This window comes from Panthera pardus, unplaced genomic scaffold, assembly GCF_024362965.1.
Source record: "Panthera pardus isolate Hobbes unplaced genomic scaffold, ASM2436296v1 HiC_scaffold_3, whole genome shotgun sequence".
Lineage (NCBI taxonomy): Eukaryota > Metazoa > Chordata > Mammalia > Carnivora > Felidae > Panthera > Panthera pardus.
In genome coordinates, this window is record NW_026526876.1 from 57,475,790 (window position 1) to 57,490,421 (window position 14,632).

Sequence of the window (14,632 nt, forward strand, 5' to 3'; positions counted from 1 at the left end):
ATAGAAACATGATACCTTTGTTAGCTAAATGAAAATGCAGAGTTGAAATAAACAAAAAGTCCAATTAAACACTAAGAATGAAGTTCAACAGAACCCTAAATAAAGGCTAAAAAAAGGTTTACATATTCTTAGAACCGATTTCATAGAAAAGGCATGTTCAGTTCTGAGCTGTATTAGGTTTCAACAGAAATGATTTTATGGTAAATTATGGTTAAAATAAAAAATGATTTTATAGTAACATAAACTTGGATAGTATGAGTTTCTTTATATGCTGTATAAACAACACTCCATAAAACACTAGCAGTTGATTAAAAGCCATTGTATAGTGATTTTTACCACTAACATTTAATAAATTTAACCTTATCAAATACAGAAAAGTACAAAGAACAATTCTATCATTATCACTGTTACATTTTGATATATTTCTTCAGAAATCTTCTATGTATAAATTTTGATTTATAGAAACACAGCATACAGGGGCGCCTGGGTGGCTCAGTCGGTTAAGCATCCGACTTTAGCTCAGGTCACGATCTCACGGTCCGTGAGTTCGACCCCTGCGTCGGGCTCTGGGCTGATGGCCCAGAGCCTGGAGCCTGCTTCTGATTCTGTGTCTCCCTCTCTCTCTGCCCCTCCCCCGTTCATGCTCTGTCTCTCTCTGTCTCAAAAATAAATAAACGTTAAAAAAAAAATTAAAAAAAAAAAAACAAACAAACACAGCATACAGACTGCAGAAAGAAACCTTTTGCCTTGAGTTCTGTGAAATGTCCTTGAATTCTTGTAATACTTTTTACCTTTGTTAGTTCAAAAGCATTTCTTCTTTCAAGAATTTCTTTTGCCTTTTGATTTTTTTACTACTCAAAAAACTTCATTTTTTTATTTAGCTTTCTGATTCTGTGCTTATGCCTTCAACACTTTAACGATTTTCTGCTCCTCAACAGGAGAGCACACTTGATCCTGTCCCAAACACATATAGCACACCATAGGCCCTGCTGATGTATTTTTCATTTTAGATAATCTCATAAGAACTGTAAGTGTCACAGCATAAACTCCTCAAAGTCAGTCTGGGCACACACCACATGGGGATTTTGGTGCTTTCCCACCCTTCTTTGTATAAAGAAGATTCTATTACCAGGGGTTCAGGACAGCCTAGTTTTGTTAGAACCTATATTGTATGTAGGACAGCCTATGACAGTATGTCAAATGCTGGACCATTCTGAATGCCTAAAGACACCATCCCCAGAAGAGGAAAAAGCTTCTGTAAAGAATTTTAATTATATGATATTTTATTCTACTTTCACTGTCCTAAGTATTGTTATTTCAAACTCAAAAACACGAGGCCTATAGATTTTTAATTCTGAGATAGCTTCATAAATTAAAATTTTTTTCTATTAGCTCTTTTTATGATGAACTGCAACAGAAATATAATGAGACCAAAGGGAAAGTACCAAATAGATAATTCCTATAATTTTCAGTAAGGCTGTGCCAATACATGCTATGAACTAGCAAAATGAATACTGTATGCAGACTTGGGATCTAACCACCAAATATCCAGGTCTCATCTCATGGGTTGGGTTATCATCACCAAATCACTTCTTTGCCTATAGTATAAGAAGACAGATTCTTTTTCCTGAGCCTTAGAAAGGTTAAGGTATCATGATTTACAATATTCGGTCTTCTTATCCAAAAATAATAAATCTTAAATTTCTAAGTTTAGTAGTTTTCTACATATAAACCTTGCTTATTTAGGGGCACCTGGGTGGCTCAGTCGGTTGGGCATGCAACTTCAGTTCAGGTTATGATCTCACTGCTCGTGGGTTCGAGCCCTGCGTCGGGCTCTGTGCTGACAGCTCAGAGCCTAGAGCCTGCTTCCAATTCTGTGTCTCCCTCTCTCTCTGCCCCTCTCCCACTCATGCTCTCTTTCTCCCAAAAATAAATAAATGTTAAATCTTGCTTATTTATCACTAACATAATTTCTAGCTACACTAAGCCTTTTGTTACTATTATAAATACCTATTTACCTAGGCTTTCATTTCTGAGACTATGAATGAACTTACTGCCTCAAATCCCACAAGCATTACTGAAACTATATTGTTCTTCTACATACTGTGGTTCTAAATAATACAATCAAATTTCAGTTTCTTTGTATCTTTGATGTGTGTTAGTGAAAATAAATTAAACCTCTCTGAAATTATAAAACATTCATGTAAAAATGGTCTACTTAAATCTTATAGTGAAAAATCAACAATATCCTTTAGGGGCACAAGAAGACAGTCAAATCCTGCTTTATCTAGATGTTTATCTACTACTGCTTTATCTAGATGTTTTAGGAACTATATTAAGTTCAACAATGTTATTATTGCTATTAATAACATGGCCAACCTCCAAATAAAATAATCAATTTTTGAGAATAAAGAGCATACACTAATCATGTGTTTAAACTAAGTAACCAAACACATTGAAAACTGAATAGAATTTACATGATTCTTAGAATATTTTCATTGCCAAGTTAGAAAAATTATTTCCAAAAAGGAAACAGAAACATGATATGCATTTTTAAGTTTCTTTTAAAAGCTCTTTTCTCCCACAATAATTATACAGATATATTATACACCATTTCTCTTTCTTTCATATTATTTTAATATACAACTGATAAATATATAAAGTGTGGCAGACATAAAACTTAAATCAGAGCACCTGGGTGGCTCAGTTAAGCATCTGACTTCTACTCAGGTTATGATCTAAGGTTAATGGGTTCGAGTCCTGTATTGGACTTTGTGCTGACAGCTCAGAACCCAGAGCCTGCTTTGGATTCTGTGTCTCCCTCTCTCTGCCCCTGCCCCACTCGCACCCTCTCTCTTTCTCAAAAATAAATAAACATTAAAAATTTTTTAAAAATTAAATCCAAAGTTAAACTTTGTTTTACTAACTTTGAAATATGACATTGTTCCACATGAATTAAAATATGGAGTTATAACTCATGAATATATTCTTGAACTTACAAATGGCCAGTTGGTAGTATATGGAATATACAACTATATATTCTATTCAGACAAGGTACAGCAGTTAATTAATTTTGGAAAAACAAATGAAAAAACTCTAAGAAAAGTTCCAAAAGAGAAGAGTATATAAAATGAGCATTTTAGTAAAAAATTAGTAGAGCTCACTTTATACTGACACAAAATCAAAAAAAGAATAAAACACCTTCTTTAAATTATTTTAATTTCTTAAGGGTAGAAAACAGACCAAGTAAAACTGACCTTTAAAAGTTCCTCTGATGTAGGGCGATCTTGAGGGATTTTCTGGAGGCAAGAATCTACAAAGTTGCGAAAATAATCAGACCTATTGTAAAGGAAAGTATCAAGTGAACATATTGCTATTTCCTTTTAAAACACATCCACAAACCATACAGAGAAGATCAGCATAGTCCCTGTGCAAAGACGACATGCAAATTCATGAAGTATTCCATATTTCTGAGCAATAGGTGTTGTATGTAAGTGTCAAATTACTAAATTCTACACCTGGAACTAATTTTACACTATATGTTAACTGGAATTTAAATAAAAACTTAATTAAAGAAAACATCCACAAATCAAGGCATGTGCCTACTGGTGGGAGGGGGAATGGAAAAGGAATTATCAAAAAAAAAGCAGATAAAATATATTGTATATTTTATATAAATCTATGAAAATCTATTTAAAGCAACCAATGAATCTTTACCATTTTCCAAGGACAAATTTACACAGATTATTTAAAAAATCCTGCTCCCACAAGTTTAGACACAAAACAAACGAGCAAAGCGGGGCAGAGAGGGAAGGAGTGGGGGGAGGGGGGAGAGAGAGGCTCAAACCAAGAAATGGACTCTTAACTATAGAGAACTGATGGTTGACAAAAGGGGGGTGTGTGGGGGGATGGGTTAAATAAGTGATGAGGATTAAGGAGTGTACTTGTCATGATGAGCCACAGGGTGATGTATGAAATGCTGAATCACTATATTGTACACCTGAAACTTACATTACACAGTATGTTAACTGGAATTTAAATAAAACTTAAAAAAAAATCCTCTTCCCACATATTTAAATATCATAACTTGTTCTATATTGAGGCAAAATTAGGGAAGCCAATCTTTCTTCTTTGCATTCAAATTTGAGATAACATTCTTTTCAATTTTTTGTTTCTTTTCTCTAAGCCATCTCTCTTTCTTGTTTGCCTCTTGGATCATCTTCTCTATTGCAATTTTAGAACATCAATCTATTTGTTTTGGAGGGAGCAGTTTTACACCTAAGTATTTAGTATTCCTAAATAAGTGCATAAACTTCCATTAAGCCCAGAAAATCAATTTAGATATTTTGTAAAACATCAAAAGTCTGCAATGTATTTTTAAAAAATGCTTATTGTTCTGACAGAGAGAAAAAGAGAGGGAGTGAGGATGAGCCGGGGAGGGCAGAAAGGGAGAAAGAATCCCAAGCAGGCTCCATGCTAACATCACAGGGATTGAATGAGGTCACGAACCATGAGCTCGTGACATGATAACTGACTGAGCCACCCAGGTGCTCTAGAAGTCTGCAACATATTATTATACAATGTTACTGATGAGAGTTTAGTGAGGAAGGTAGTAATAATTACTTAATCAATGTTTGTCTTTCCATATTCACGTAAGATTTTAAATTCCTTGAAGGCAAGAATTCTTTTTTGAATTCCTATGTATCAAAGAGTGTAACGATAGTCTGTGTTCGATATATTTATTACTAACATATACCATGATGGTAAACTCTGCCAGAAGATTCCTTCTACATATCTCTAAACAGGTAACAATGATTCACAAATCTACCTTAAATATATAATCTTAAAAAAAATAAAGTTTCACTAATTTATGTAACTACTTGCCAATTTAAAAGTATTTAGCATTTCAGATATCTCCCCAGAAGTTTTTAAATGCTAGATATACTTGAATATACTTAGATACATACACTAAAATTTTCTATCAATGATAAAAATTCTAGTTTTCTAAAACTGTCAATCTGTCCTTTATAAAGTTCTTTACATGAATGAGCTAATTTTATCAAATCAAGGAAGCACTAGAACATGGAATAACAAACCATTCTAAATATAAATTATCATAGTAACAATTAGAACAATCGCAAAGTTATGAATTATCTGATAATTTTGATAAATCATTTCATCTATGCTTTAAACTTCATAAATTATAAACCATTCCCCCCAAAAATACCACTATAAGTTGTGGCGATCTATGTATTTTAGTTATAAAATACTGTTTAAATTAAGCTATTTATTATATAATCAGGGTTATATGTGTTCAAAAGTTCAAAGAAAAAAATAAAATTTAAAATTTTATAAAAAGCAATACTTTTTGCTTCTCTGTGGCCTCATCTATTCTTTATTTCTGAACTGAGTTACACATATGTTACAAAAAGCAGAATATATAGAGGATAAACATGATGTAAGGGTAAAACAAACCAATTTAATATCTCTTCAAGTAATACACTTTACCTAATTGAATTAAATCATTTTGATAACATTATTTAAAAAGTATTTAATTTATACAATGTTGAGTAATATATGTCCAAGCAATACTCACCATTCATTAGACTGTAATGTAGGGGATTCATTTTGGGCTATGTGATATAAGGCACTCATTGCATTCATATTAAATAAAGGAGGCTTCCTTTCCGCTGTAAAAGAAAGAAAATTTTCCTGTTAAAATATGAGCCTATTAAAAAGAAAAAAATAATAAAACAAAATAAAATAAAATAAAATAAAATATGAGCCTGTTATATAGAGGCATGTTTGCAAATACTGTTAAAAAAAATTTTTTTTTTTTTTGGAAATAGTCTCAAACTTAGCAAAAAAATTTCCAAGTAGAGCTCAAAGAACCTCTTCTTTTCTTTTTTCTTTTTAAAAAAAATTTTTTAACTTTTATTTATTTTTGAGAGACAGAGCATGAACGAGGGAGGAGCAGAGAGAAAGGGAGACACAGAATCCAAAGAAGGCTCCAGTGTCTGAGCTGTCAGCACAGAGCCCGATGTGGGGTTTGAACCCATGAACTGCGAGATCATGACCTGACCCAAAGTCAGAGGCTTAACCGACTGAGCCACCCAAGCGCCCCTCAAAGAACTTTTTCAAGTGGGTCAATTTACACTACGTTGCTGGCTTAATACTAAGTTGCTGGCTTAATGCCCTACCACCCCTAAATACTTCAGTGTATACTTCCTATAAATAAGAACATTCCACTAAAGCACCACAATTAAATCAGACCATTAATACTGATACAGGACTATCCTCTAATCCTCAACCCCCATTCAAATTTCAATCAAAGTTCCAATAATGTCCTCTGTAGCAAAAGCAAGCCTTGATCATTTGCATCAAGGAATGGGTGAGTCTTATCTAAATGTTAAATTAACATAAAATTGTTCATAATACCTTCCTATAATCCTTTTAATACCTGTAGTAGTGATGTCACTTCTCATTCTTGATATTGGTAATTTGTGTCTTCTTTTTTTCCTGATCAATCTGGCTAGAGACTTTATTTAATTGATTCTTGCTTTGATTTTTTACATTCTCTTTCTTCTGGTTATTTTGGGTTGAATTTACTCTGTTTCTTTTCTTTCTTTTTTTTTTTTAAAGTAGGCTCCACACTCAACATGGGGTTTGAATTGATGACCCCAAGATCTAGAGTCGCATGCTCTACTGACTGAGCCAGGTGCACCTTGCTCCTCTTTTTCTAGTCTCTTAAGGTAATAGCTGAAGTCACAACCTTGACAATTTTGAAGTGTACAAGACTCTTGAATGTTCCTCAATTTGAATTTGTCCTATGATTAAATTTGAGTTATACATCTTTGGCAGGAATATCAAGAAGTAAAACATATTTTTATCATTGTTACATTTTCTCAAGAGGTGGTGCATGATTTTGAATGATTCCATTATATTAAGTTTATATATTTATTTTGAGAGTGAGCGAGCATGCACGTGAGCAGGGGAGGGGCAGAGACAGAATCCCAAACAGGCTTTGAGCTGTCAGCCCACAGCCCAGTGCGGGGCTCAATCTCATCAACCAGGAGATCATGACCTGAGCCAAGATCAAGAGTCTGACACTTAACCAAGTGAGACACGCAGGTGCCCCTTCCCACTTTTAAATAAAGTTGACTGGAATACTTTTATAAGAAGAAAAAAAAGGAAAGGATATTGGACTGGAAGGGGAGAAGCATGGAGAATCAAGAGCAAGAAGATGGATATCATCATCAATTACAGTGACAGTTCAATTATCTACCTGGCTCACTTACACTGGGAATGTTAGGTCCCACCCTGGGAATGATGGCACACTACCTTTAGCATAGCTCCCTTTATGGGCAACAGAATAAAATGTGTGCAGAAAATCAAACTGTTACAATATGGCATGAGGTCCAATATCTAACCCTCATACTTAATTCAAAGTAAGAAGTATCCTAGGCAGAGGTAAGTAATTCATAAATGCTTTAGACACTTTCTACCTAAGGTAAATATAGTAATCACACATATTTTACATGTTTAACAAATACTCATTAAGTATTGGACATAGATACCTGAAAATTAGCATCACAGTGCAAAATTACTTTAGGCTTAATTTAACAAAGCAAATATAATATACCTAAGGAACAATGCTTACCTAGTTCAATACATGTTATTCCAAGAGACCATACATCTACTTTGCCATCATACTGTCCTTCATCCATGGCTAAAATTACTTCTGGGGCCATCCTAAAACATAAAATGACATTTAAATTAAAAGCAAAAAAAGGTATACTATTCTTTTTTTTTTAATGTTTATTTATTTATTTAGAGAGAGAGCACAACAAGCAGGGGAGGGGCAGAGAGAGAGGATGAGAGAGAATCTCAAGCAGGCTCCGAGTTGTCATCACAGCTTGTCATCAAGCCGAAATCAAGAGTCTGACACTTAACTGGCTGAGCCACCCAGGTGCCCCAGTATACTATTCTTTAAAAATATAATGACCATCCAGATAGAGAACACCTGTGTGAATTCTAGACATTATGTCTGGATGTAAGAATTTTTATAATGAGAAATAAATGCACCACAGGTTGTCAGGTAAATATTTACCATTGCATATATAGTGTGAGACTCACTCTCCCCATTTGTCATGATCATGTAACAGCATCCTAAAGAAAGGATGCCCCAGAGCAGGGCTGCATACTGTAACATTATATAATTCCTGGGCTAGTAAGTCTTAACTATTTTGATCTCAGGATCCCACTACAAAAGTCTGATTTATGCTTGAAAGATGGAATTTCATCATTGACAATACTGTCAGTTGTTTTCCTTCATGTGACAAGCTCACTCCATGCATTTAAGAAAATATCTGCCACAATAATCAACACCGAATAACAATAGTTTGTCAGTCTTCCTTTTAAATAGGAATAGTGCTCCATGATACACGTGGCTAGAGTAGCTCATAACGAAGACATTTACACAATTATCAACCTTACAGGTAGGTGTCTTGGTTATAAAATGGAACATTAATTCATGTTTTCAATTAGACATTTTTTTTAAACTGTTTTTTACTGTTTATTTTTGAGAGAGAGCGGGAGAGACAGTGTGAGTGGGGAAGGGCAGAGAGAGAGAGAGAGAGGGAGACACAGAATCCAAAGCAGGCTCCAGGCTCTGAGCTTTCAGCACAGAGCCTGAGGCAGAGCTTGAACTCACAAACTGTGAGATCATGACCTGAACGGAAGTCAGACGCTTACCCGACCGAGCCACGCAGGCGCCCTTAGAGTCTAAACTTTTTTGATGGTACTATACTTCATCTGTTTTTGGTGTTAAGCACAGACTGACCCTTAGAACAGTTGCTAATGTTCAGTAGGATTGTCACCAGACACCCCAGTGTATGTGAGTGTGTGTGTCTGCGTGTAAGTGTAAAGACATCCAAATATGTACCTCGTTACTATGCTCCAAATTCTCTATATACAAATTAACAAGTATGTAAATAAAGTAAATTTTCAATGGTCAATAGAAGAGTGTTTCCAAGGTGTTCTTTAAAATGTTGAAGTAAGTTTGGAAATCACTAAGTTAAGGAGAGCTAAACAGGGTAATTTTGTTTTTTATTTGTAGAACTTTTCAGGGCTTTTTTAGTATCTAATATTCACCATTAATTTCTAAACAGAAGAATCATTAAGAAATATTATTTGCTCACAGAACCCTTTTTTATAGAAGGGAAATAGACTCTATCTAAACTAGAGTTCTACATAAGAAATTTTTGATCATCTAGAGCAGTGGAAGAGTAAAAACTCTTCAAGTTTTTAATTTGTTTACCTCCAATGAATTTATGAAATCTATTTATCCCCTTGTATACTTTTACATTCTCTATATTTTATAATTTGATAGCTACAAAGGATATAATGTGCAGCTTATGTATATACTTTATATTATATATGTGATTTAAAGATATTTAAAACGTGGAGTTACAGAGTTGTTTTATTAAACAGCAGTAACAACAACACACTGCTGTGTGGCCAAATTACCAAAGCCAGTCTTCACTGTCCTATCAATTAGTCAAATCAGAATCACTTTCTGTCAAAAAAGTCTGACTTCATTTTCAATGCCAACATGTTAATGTGTCCCTATGACAGCCATCTCAGTTATGAATTTTACACTAGAAAAAAAGAAGGGAGAGAAGATAACTGGGGAGAGAGAAAAAGCAAGGAGTAAAAGGAAGGGGAGGAAGAGGACTCGAAAGGGACAAGGGCTTGCTAAGACTTTGTATCCTGACTCTTCAGTATTTCTGATAATTACTATACATTCTCTCAAACTGTACTTCTGCTATTGCTGTGAGGCTATTACATCCCAGACCAATGCATCATTGTAATATTCAGGATGGGTAAGAAGTCCTTCCTTTATAAAGTGAGAGAGGGAGATTTGGAAAGTGGGTGGTAAAGAAAATGTAGTGGACCTAAGACATCACTCTCACCATACACAGAGAACATGTGGGAGTTGAAGATCTGGACAATTATTTCCTTCAAACTTGCTGACATTAATAACGAATTATTTACGGATAAAATAGATGATGCCTAGAATTTGCTTCATAATAACTGGCAGTGGGGGTGGGGGGGAGGTGGGGAGGAAGGAGAGAGAAATGAGTACATAGGGCAGGACTTTTATTGGGTTGGGTGACTGATATGTGAGGCTTCATTACACTTTTGTCTACTTTAATGAGTATGTGAAATTCTTCATAATTAAAAATAAAACCAAAAAACTCCAAATCAGCTACCAGCCTTCAGATACTCCTAGTCTGAAGACACAGTATCAATCTAAAGAACACACAGAAATTTCCACTTAGCATTTCTATTTTCTCCTCACTTGGATTTCATTGAATTTTTTCACTCCCACACCCAAAATATGATGCAGGTTATAATATGGAAGAAAATATCAAGAGGACAAATGAAAAAACAGGAGATCCAAGGGCAGCACTCCAAATCTGTATTTGAAACTAACTAGGTTTAAAGTTAAGATGTCCAAAATAACATTATATTACTAGGAAAAAGATAAGACATCTGAAAAAGTATCACCACACATCGCCTATTTCAATTATGAGGATCAATAGCAAATAGGATTATTCTTACCAATATGGCGTTCCCACAAAAGAATTGGCAGGAGATGCCATGGAAGCTGATCCAAAGTCAGCAAGTTTCACCTGGCCTGGTTCTGTCAGAAGGATATTTCCTGCTTTGATATCTCTGGGTTTAAGGAACACAGAAAATTATTTCTCTTTCCTTCATTAGATTATGTTGAGACGATAAAAATCAAATAAAAGTTTTTAAAATAGGGAAGGAGAAATCAAAATAATTAAGTCCTTGGATAATCTCTCAATTAGGACAAGGAGATGTAAGATCCACATTAGAAAACAAGAAATACGGAAGTAATATAAATATACAGTAACAATTTTCTAAAAGAGAACACAAAATGGCAGTAAAAACAAGACAGAAAAATCAAGTAATTAGAGCATAGTTTATATTTGAGTTCCCGTTTATTGTTGCAAATAGTGGTTTTAAAAATGGAATTTAATTAGCTGACCACTCCATAATAATATATACTATACATATATAGTATAGTATAGTACAGTATAGTATAATATAATATAATATAATATAATATAATAATATAATTTGAGTACACCATTTAATGAAAGAAAGAAAGAGAAATTTCATACCCGAAATTTTTTTAAAGGTTATTCTCATTTCCAAACCTTAGCATAGTTCTCCTAACTAAACATGAAATGAAAACTGAAGCACACAGATAATATTGTATCCAATGATCTCAAATTTATTTCCAAGCTTACTTTTTAAAGTCAGCAAACATACTGTTCATGCAAAATAAGAAAATTATGAGTATTTATATAATGGGATTATATGTCCAACTGGCACCATAACATACATTTAACCTTTCAAAAAAAATTCCAAGCACTTGTCAATTCTTACTATAGTATTGTAATGGATATAATATTAAATAAATCTTTTTCCTTCCACTTATTTTTTATTTTTTAAAGTTTATTTATTTATTTATTTATTTATTTATTTTTTTAACGTTTATTTATTTTTGAGACAGAGAGAGACAGAGCATGAACGGGGAGGGGCAGAGAGAGAGACACAGAATCGGAAGCAGGCTCCAGGCTCTGAGCCATCAGCCCAGAGCCTGACACGGGGCTCGAACTCACAGACCGCGAGATCGTGACCTGAGCTGAAGTCGGATGCCCAACCGACTGAGCCACCCAGACGCCCCTAAAGTTTATTTATTTATTTTTGAGATAGCATGCACACGCAGGGGATGGGCAGAGAGACAGAGGTGAAGGAGAATCCCAAGCAGGCTCTATGCTGTCAGGACATGGGGCTCGGATCCCAAGAACTTGAAGATCATAACCTGAGCCAAAATCAAGAGTTGGACACTTAACCAACTGAGCCACCCCAGTACACCATCCTTCCACTTGTTTTTTGAAAGAGGAGAGGTACTTTGATGTTGATAAGACCTTAGTTTCTAATTCCAACTCTTCCATTCACTTATTTATTAGCATGTGGATTTCTCTTGGACCTTACTATCCTCATCCAAAAAATGGTAAGCCATTTAACTCACAGTGACTCTACTATATAGTTTAATATGTATTGCCTGGCTCACATATATGAAAAAAAAAAGCTAGTTTCCTTCTAAAATAGACAAAACCTAAATCAATGCTAAAAATACATTATAAAAGTTCAGTTTTTGTTTTTTTTTTTTTGAGACAGCAAGAGTGAGACAGCATGTGAGTGGATAGAAGGACAGAAAGAGAGGTGACAAACAATCCCAAGCAGACTCCCCAGTGCCAGCACAAGCCCGGTGGTACGATGGAAGCTCGAGCCTGACACGAAGGTGGATGCCACGAACCGTGGGATCATGACCTGGGCCAAAAGAGTCAGATACTTAACTGACTGAGCCACCCAGACTGCCCTAAAATAGTTCGTTTAATCTTAAAGTATTACCCATGATTATGGATTATCAAGGATTAACGCTCAACAACATAAAGAGTGTTCAGTCTATGTTGTGGGATCAATGGCACAACTCTAGCATTATCAGTTACTGGAAGGACAAAACACCTAGATTTAGTTCTAGTCTAGTTTATTTGGCTTTGTAAGCACTTCGGAAAAAGTAGTCACGAATTGGGGCTTCAATTCCTTTATTTGTAAAATCAAAAAAGGTAAGACTATATAATCCCCAATGTCTTTTCCATTTTACAAATTAAATGATGCTACAATTAAATTCCTACCACAATCTATAAAGTGCACATATGTCCGAAAACCCAGTAACACATGCAGACAAAGATAAAAATAAACCTAAAGGGAGATCAAATGTTTGTAGGACAACCTAAAAAACATGTTTTTAAGATTCTGAAATGCTTTTATTTGGCTACAACCAACACAATTTACAGGGTTAATAAGTTCCAGGGTTGATAAACGCAATAAGCCATTTGCTGCTAATACATAATAATTTTCAAAGTGCTTACCTATGGATCATGGTATGAGAATGTAAGTAGGCTAATCCCTGGAGAGCACCATGTGTAATTGCTGCTATTTCCACTTCTTGTAATGGCTTTTTGTGAACTTAAAATAAGAATTTATTGGAAAATAATTACTATACAGAATATTTTTGTTCAAAAAGATAAACATACTAATATATGTGGCTATTTTTGAAAACTAACATTTAACAAGAAGATTTACTTCCCAAGACAATAAAACAAGGCTATTGAACTTTATAATTAGTATTACAGTTGTGCTTAGCTGTTAAGTAAATAGTTCACAGCCAATTTTCCCCTAAGCTAACAACATGTAAGAATTAGTTGATTATAAAAACAAAAGTAACAGAAGAGAAGTTCTCCCTTTATTCTCACACATCTTCATTCTGAACAGAAGGAACAGATTAAGCTAAATGACAAAGAAGGAAGAAAAATGCTTGTTACAAAGTCATAATGTAAGAAAACTCACCTAGTTTTGCTACTACAGAATAGTGCATACCATGCTAAGAACCTACAAAAGGCTAAGGTTCTTACTCTTTGTGGAAAGCTTTTATAGTATTTAAGAAAATCATACGGAATTCTCATTTTATTTTGTTAATAATTTTTACCCTTAATAATTAAAGGAAACCTACCTTCCAGTAAATCTGAAGCAGATCCTAAGCAATATTCCATTACCAGCTACATAGGAAGAAAAATTATAAAAGCATTAAATTAGTAAAAAGATTCTATTCGAGATAAAATAAATTCACCAAGGAGATCAAGAACATGGTTTGATGTCAAACACACACTAGTCATCATTTACCTGAAAAAAAAAATATTTATACATTTAACAATTTGTTAAATGATAGAGTTAAGCCAATGATACATTAATTTTTTTATGCCAACATATAATTACATGTATAAGATGTGTATTTCATTCATACTTACTAACTAAAACTATAAAGGAATATAGTTACTTGTTAGGAATTACTGTTAGGAAATGGAAAACTGTCCTCTGGATCTATATGCACAAAGTTTAGGTTACAGTTTAAATGTTTCTTTAAAGCAAACGCAGAGCACCTCCTGTGGGTCAAGTATCTTATGTACATTAACTAATTTAATCCTCACAACCACCTTATAAGGTAGGCCCTATTATTACCCTTGGGGATCATTTCTGTTAAAAGAAAATGTGGCCTTTTCCTCTTTAAAAATGCAGTTACTATGCCTATATCACTGCTAGATTACTACTTTGTCACCTCAATGGTAACAAGACAAAATTAATCTCTACCCTTTGTAATAAAGTGTCTCAATTCTCTACAGTTAGTATTATTCAGCCAAGGAATTATAATCAGTTCATACTTCACCAAGAGTCACTAAGACTTCACCAAGATCTTTGCGGTTAAATAGATTACAATATATTTATGTCAAAAAGGTATGCTAACTTTCATCACTGAATAATAGGATTGTTTTTACAATGTTTGATAAACCATTTGAAAAATGATGCTACTAAAAAATGTCAGAGAGCAGTTTACCATGCACATAAAAGTCAGTTAAATCTCTGTAGTAAACTTGCAAAAGTTCTATTATCTCGTATCGCCAAGGAGTTCTAA

At 34.1% G+C, this 14,632-nt stretch overlaps 1 protein-coding gene and 2 pseudogenes across 2 annotated transcripts in view; 1 reads left to right on the forward strand and 2 right to left on the reverse strand.

The window, feature by feature from the left end:
• The window catches only part of TAOK1 (TAO kinase 1), a 144,642-nt gene that overhangs the window by 38,950 nt on the left and 91,060 nt on the right, over positions 1-14,632 (reverse strand). Inside the window, exons 5-10 of one of the 2 annotated variants that reach the window (XM_053892655.1) lie at positions 13,676-13,721; positions 13,035-13,131; positions 10,627-10,740; positions 7,661-7,752; positions 5,597-5,690; positions 3,258-3,339 (exon numbers count right to left, since the gene is read on the reverse strand). In XM_053892655.1, coding sequence (XP_053748630.1) covers positions 3,258-3,339; positions 5,597-5,690; positions 7,661-7,752; positions 10,627-10,740; positions 13,035-13,131; positions 13,676-13,721 — 525 coding nt within the window. Of the gene's footprint in view, positions 1-3,257; positions 3,340-5,596; positions 5,691-7,660; positions 7,753-10,626; positions 10,741-13,034; positions 13,132-13,675; positions 13,722-14,632 lie in introns of those variants that run through there. The other variant, XM_019429732.2, reaches the window with a different exon arrangement.
• Positions 753-3,016, reverse strand: LOC128774202 (60S ribosomal protein L34-like; annotated as a pseudogene).
• Positions 3,376-3,472, forward strand: LOC128774333 (U6 spliceosomal RNA; annotated as a pseudogene).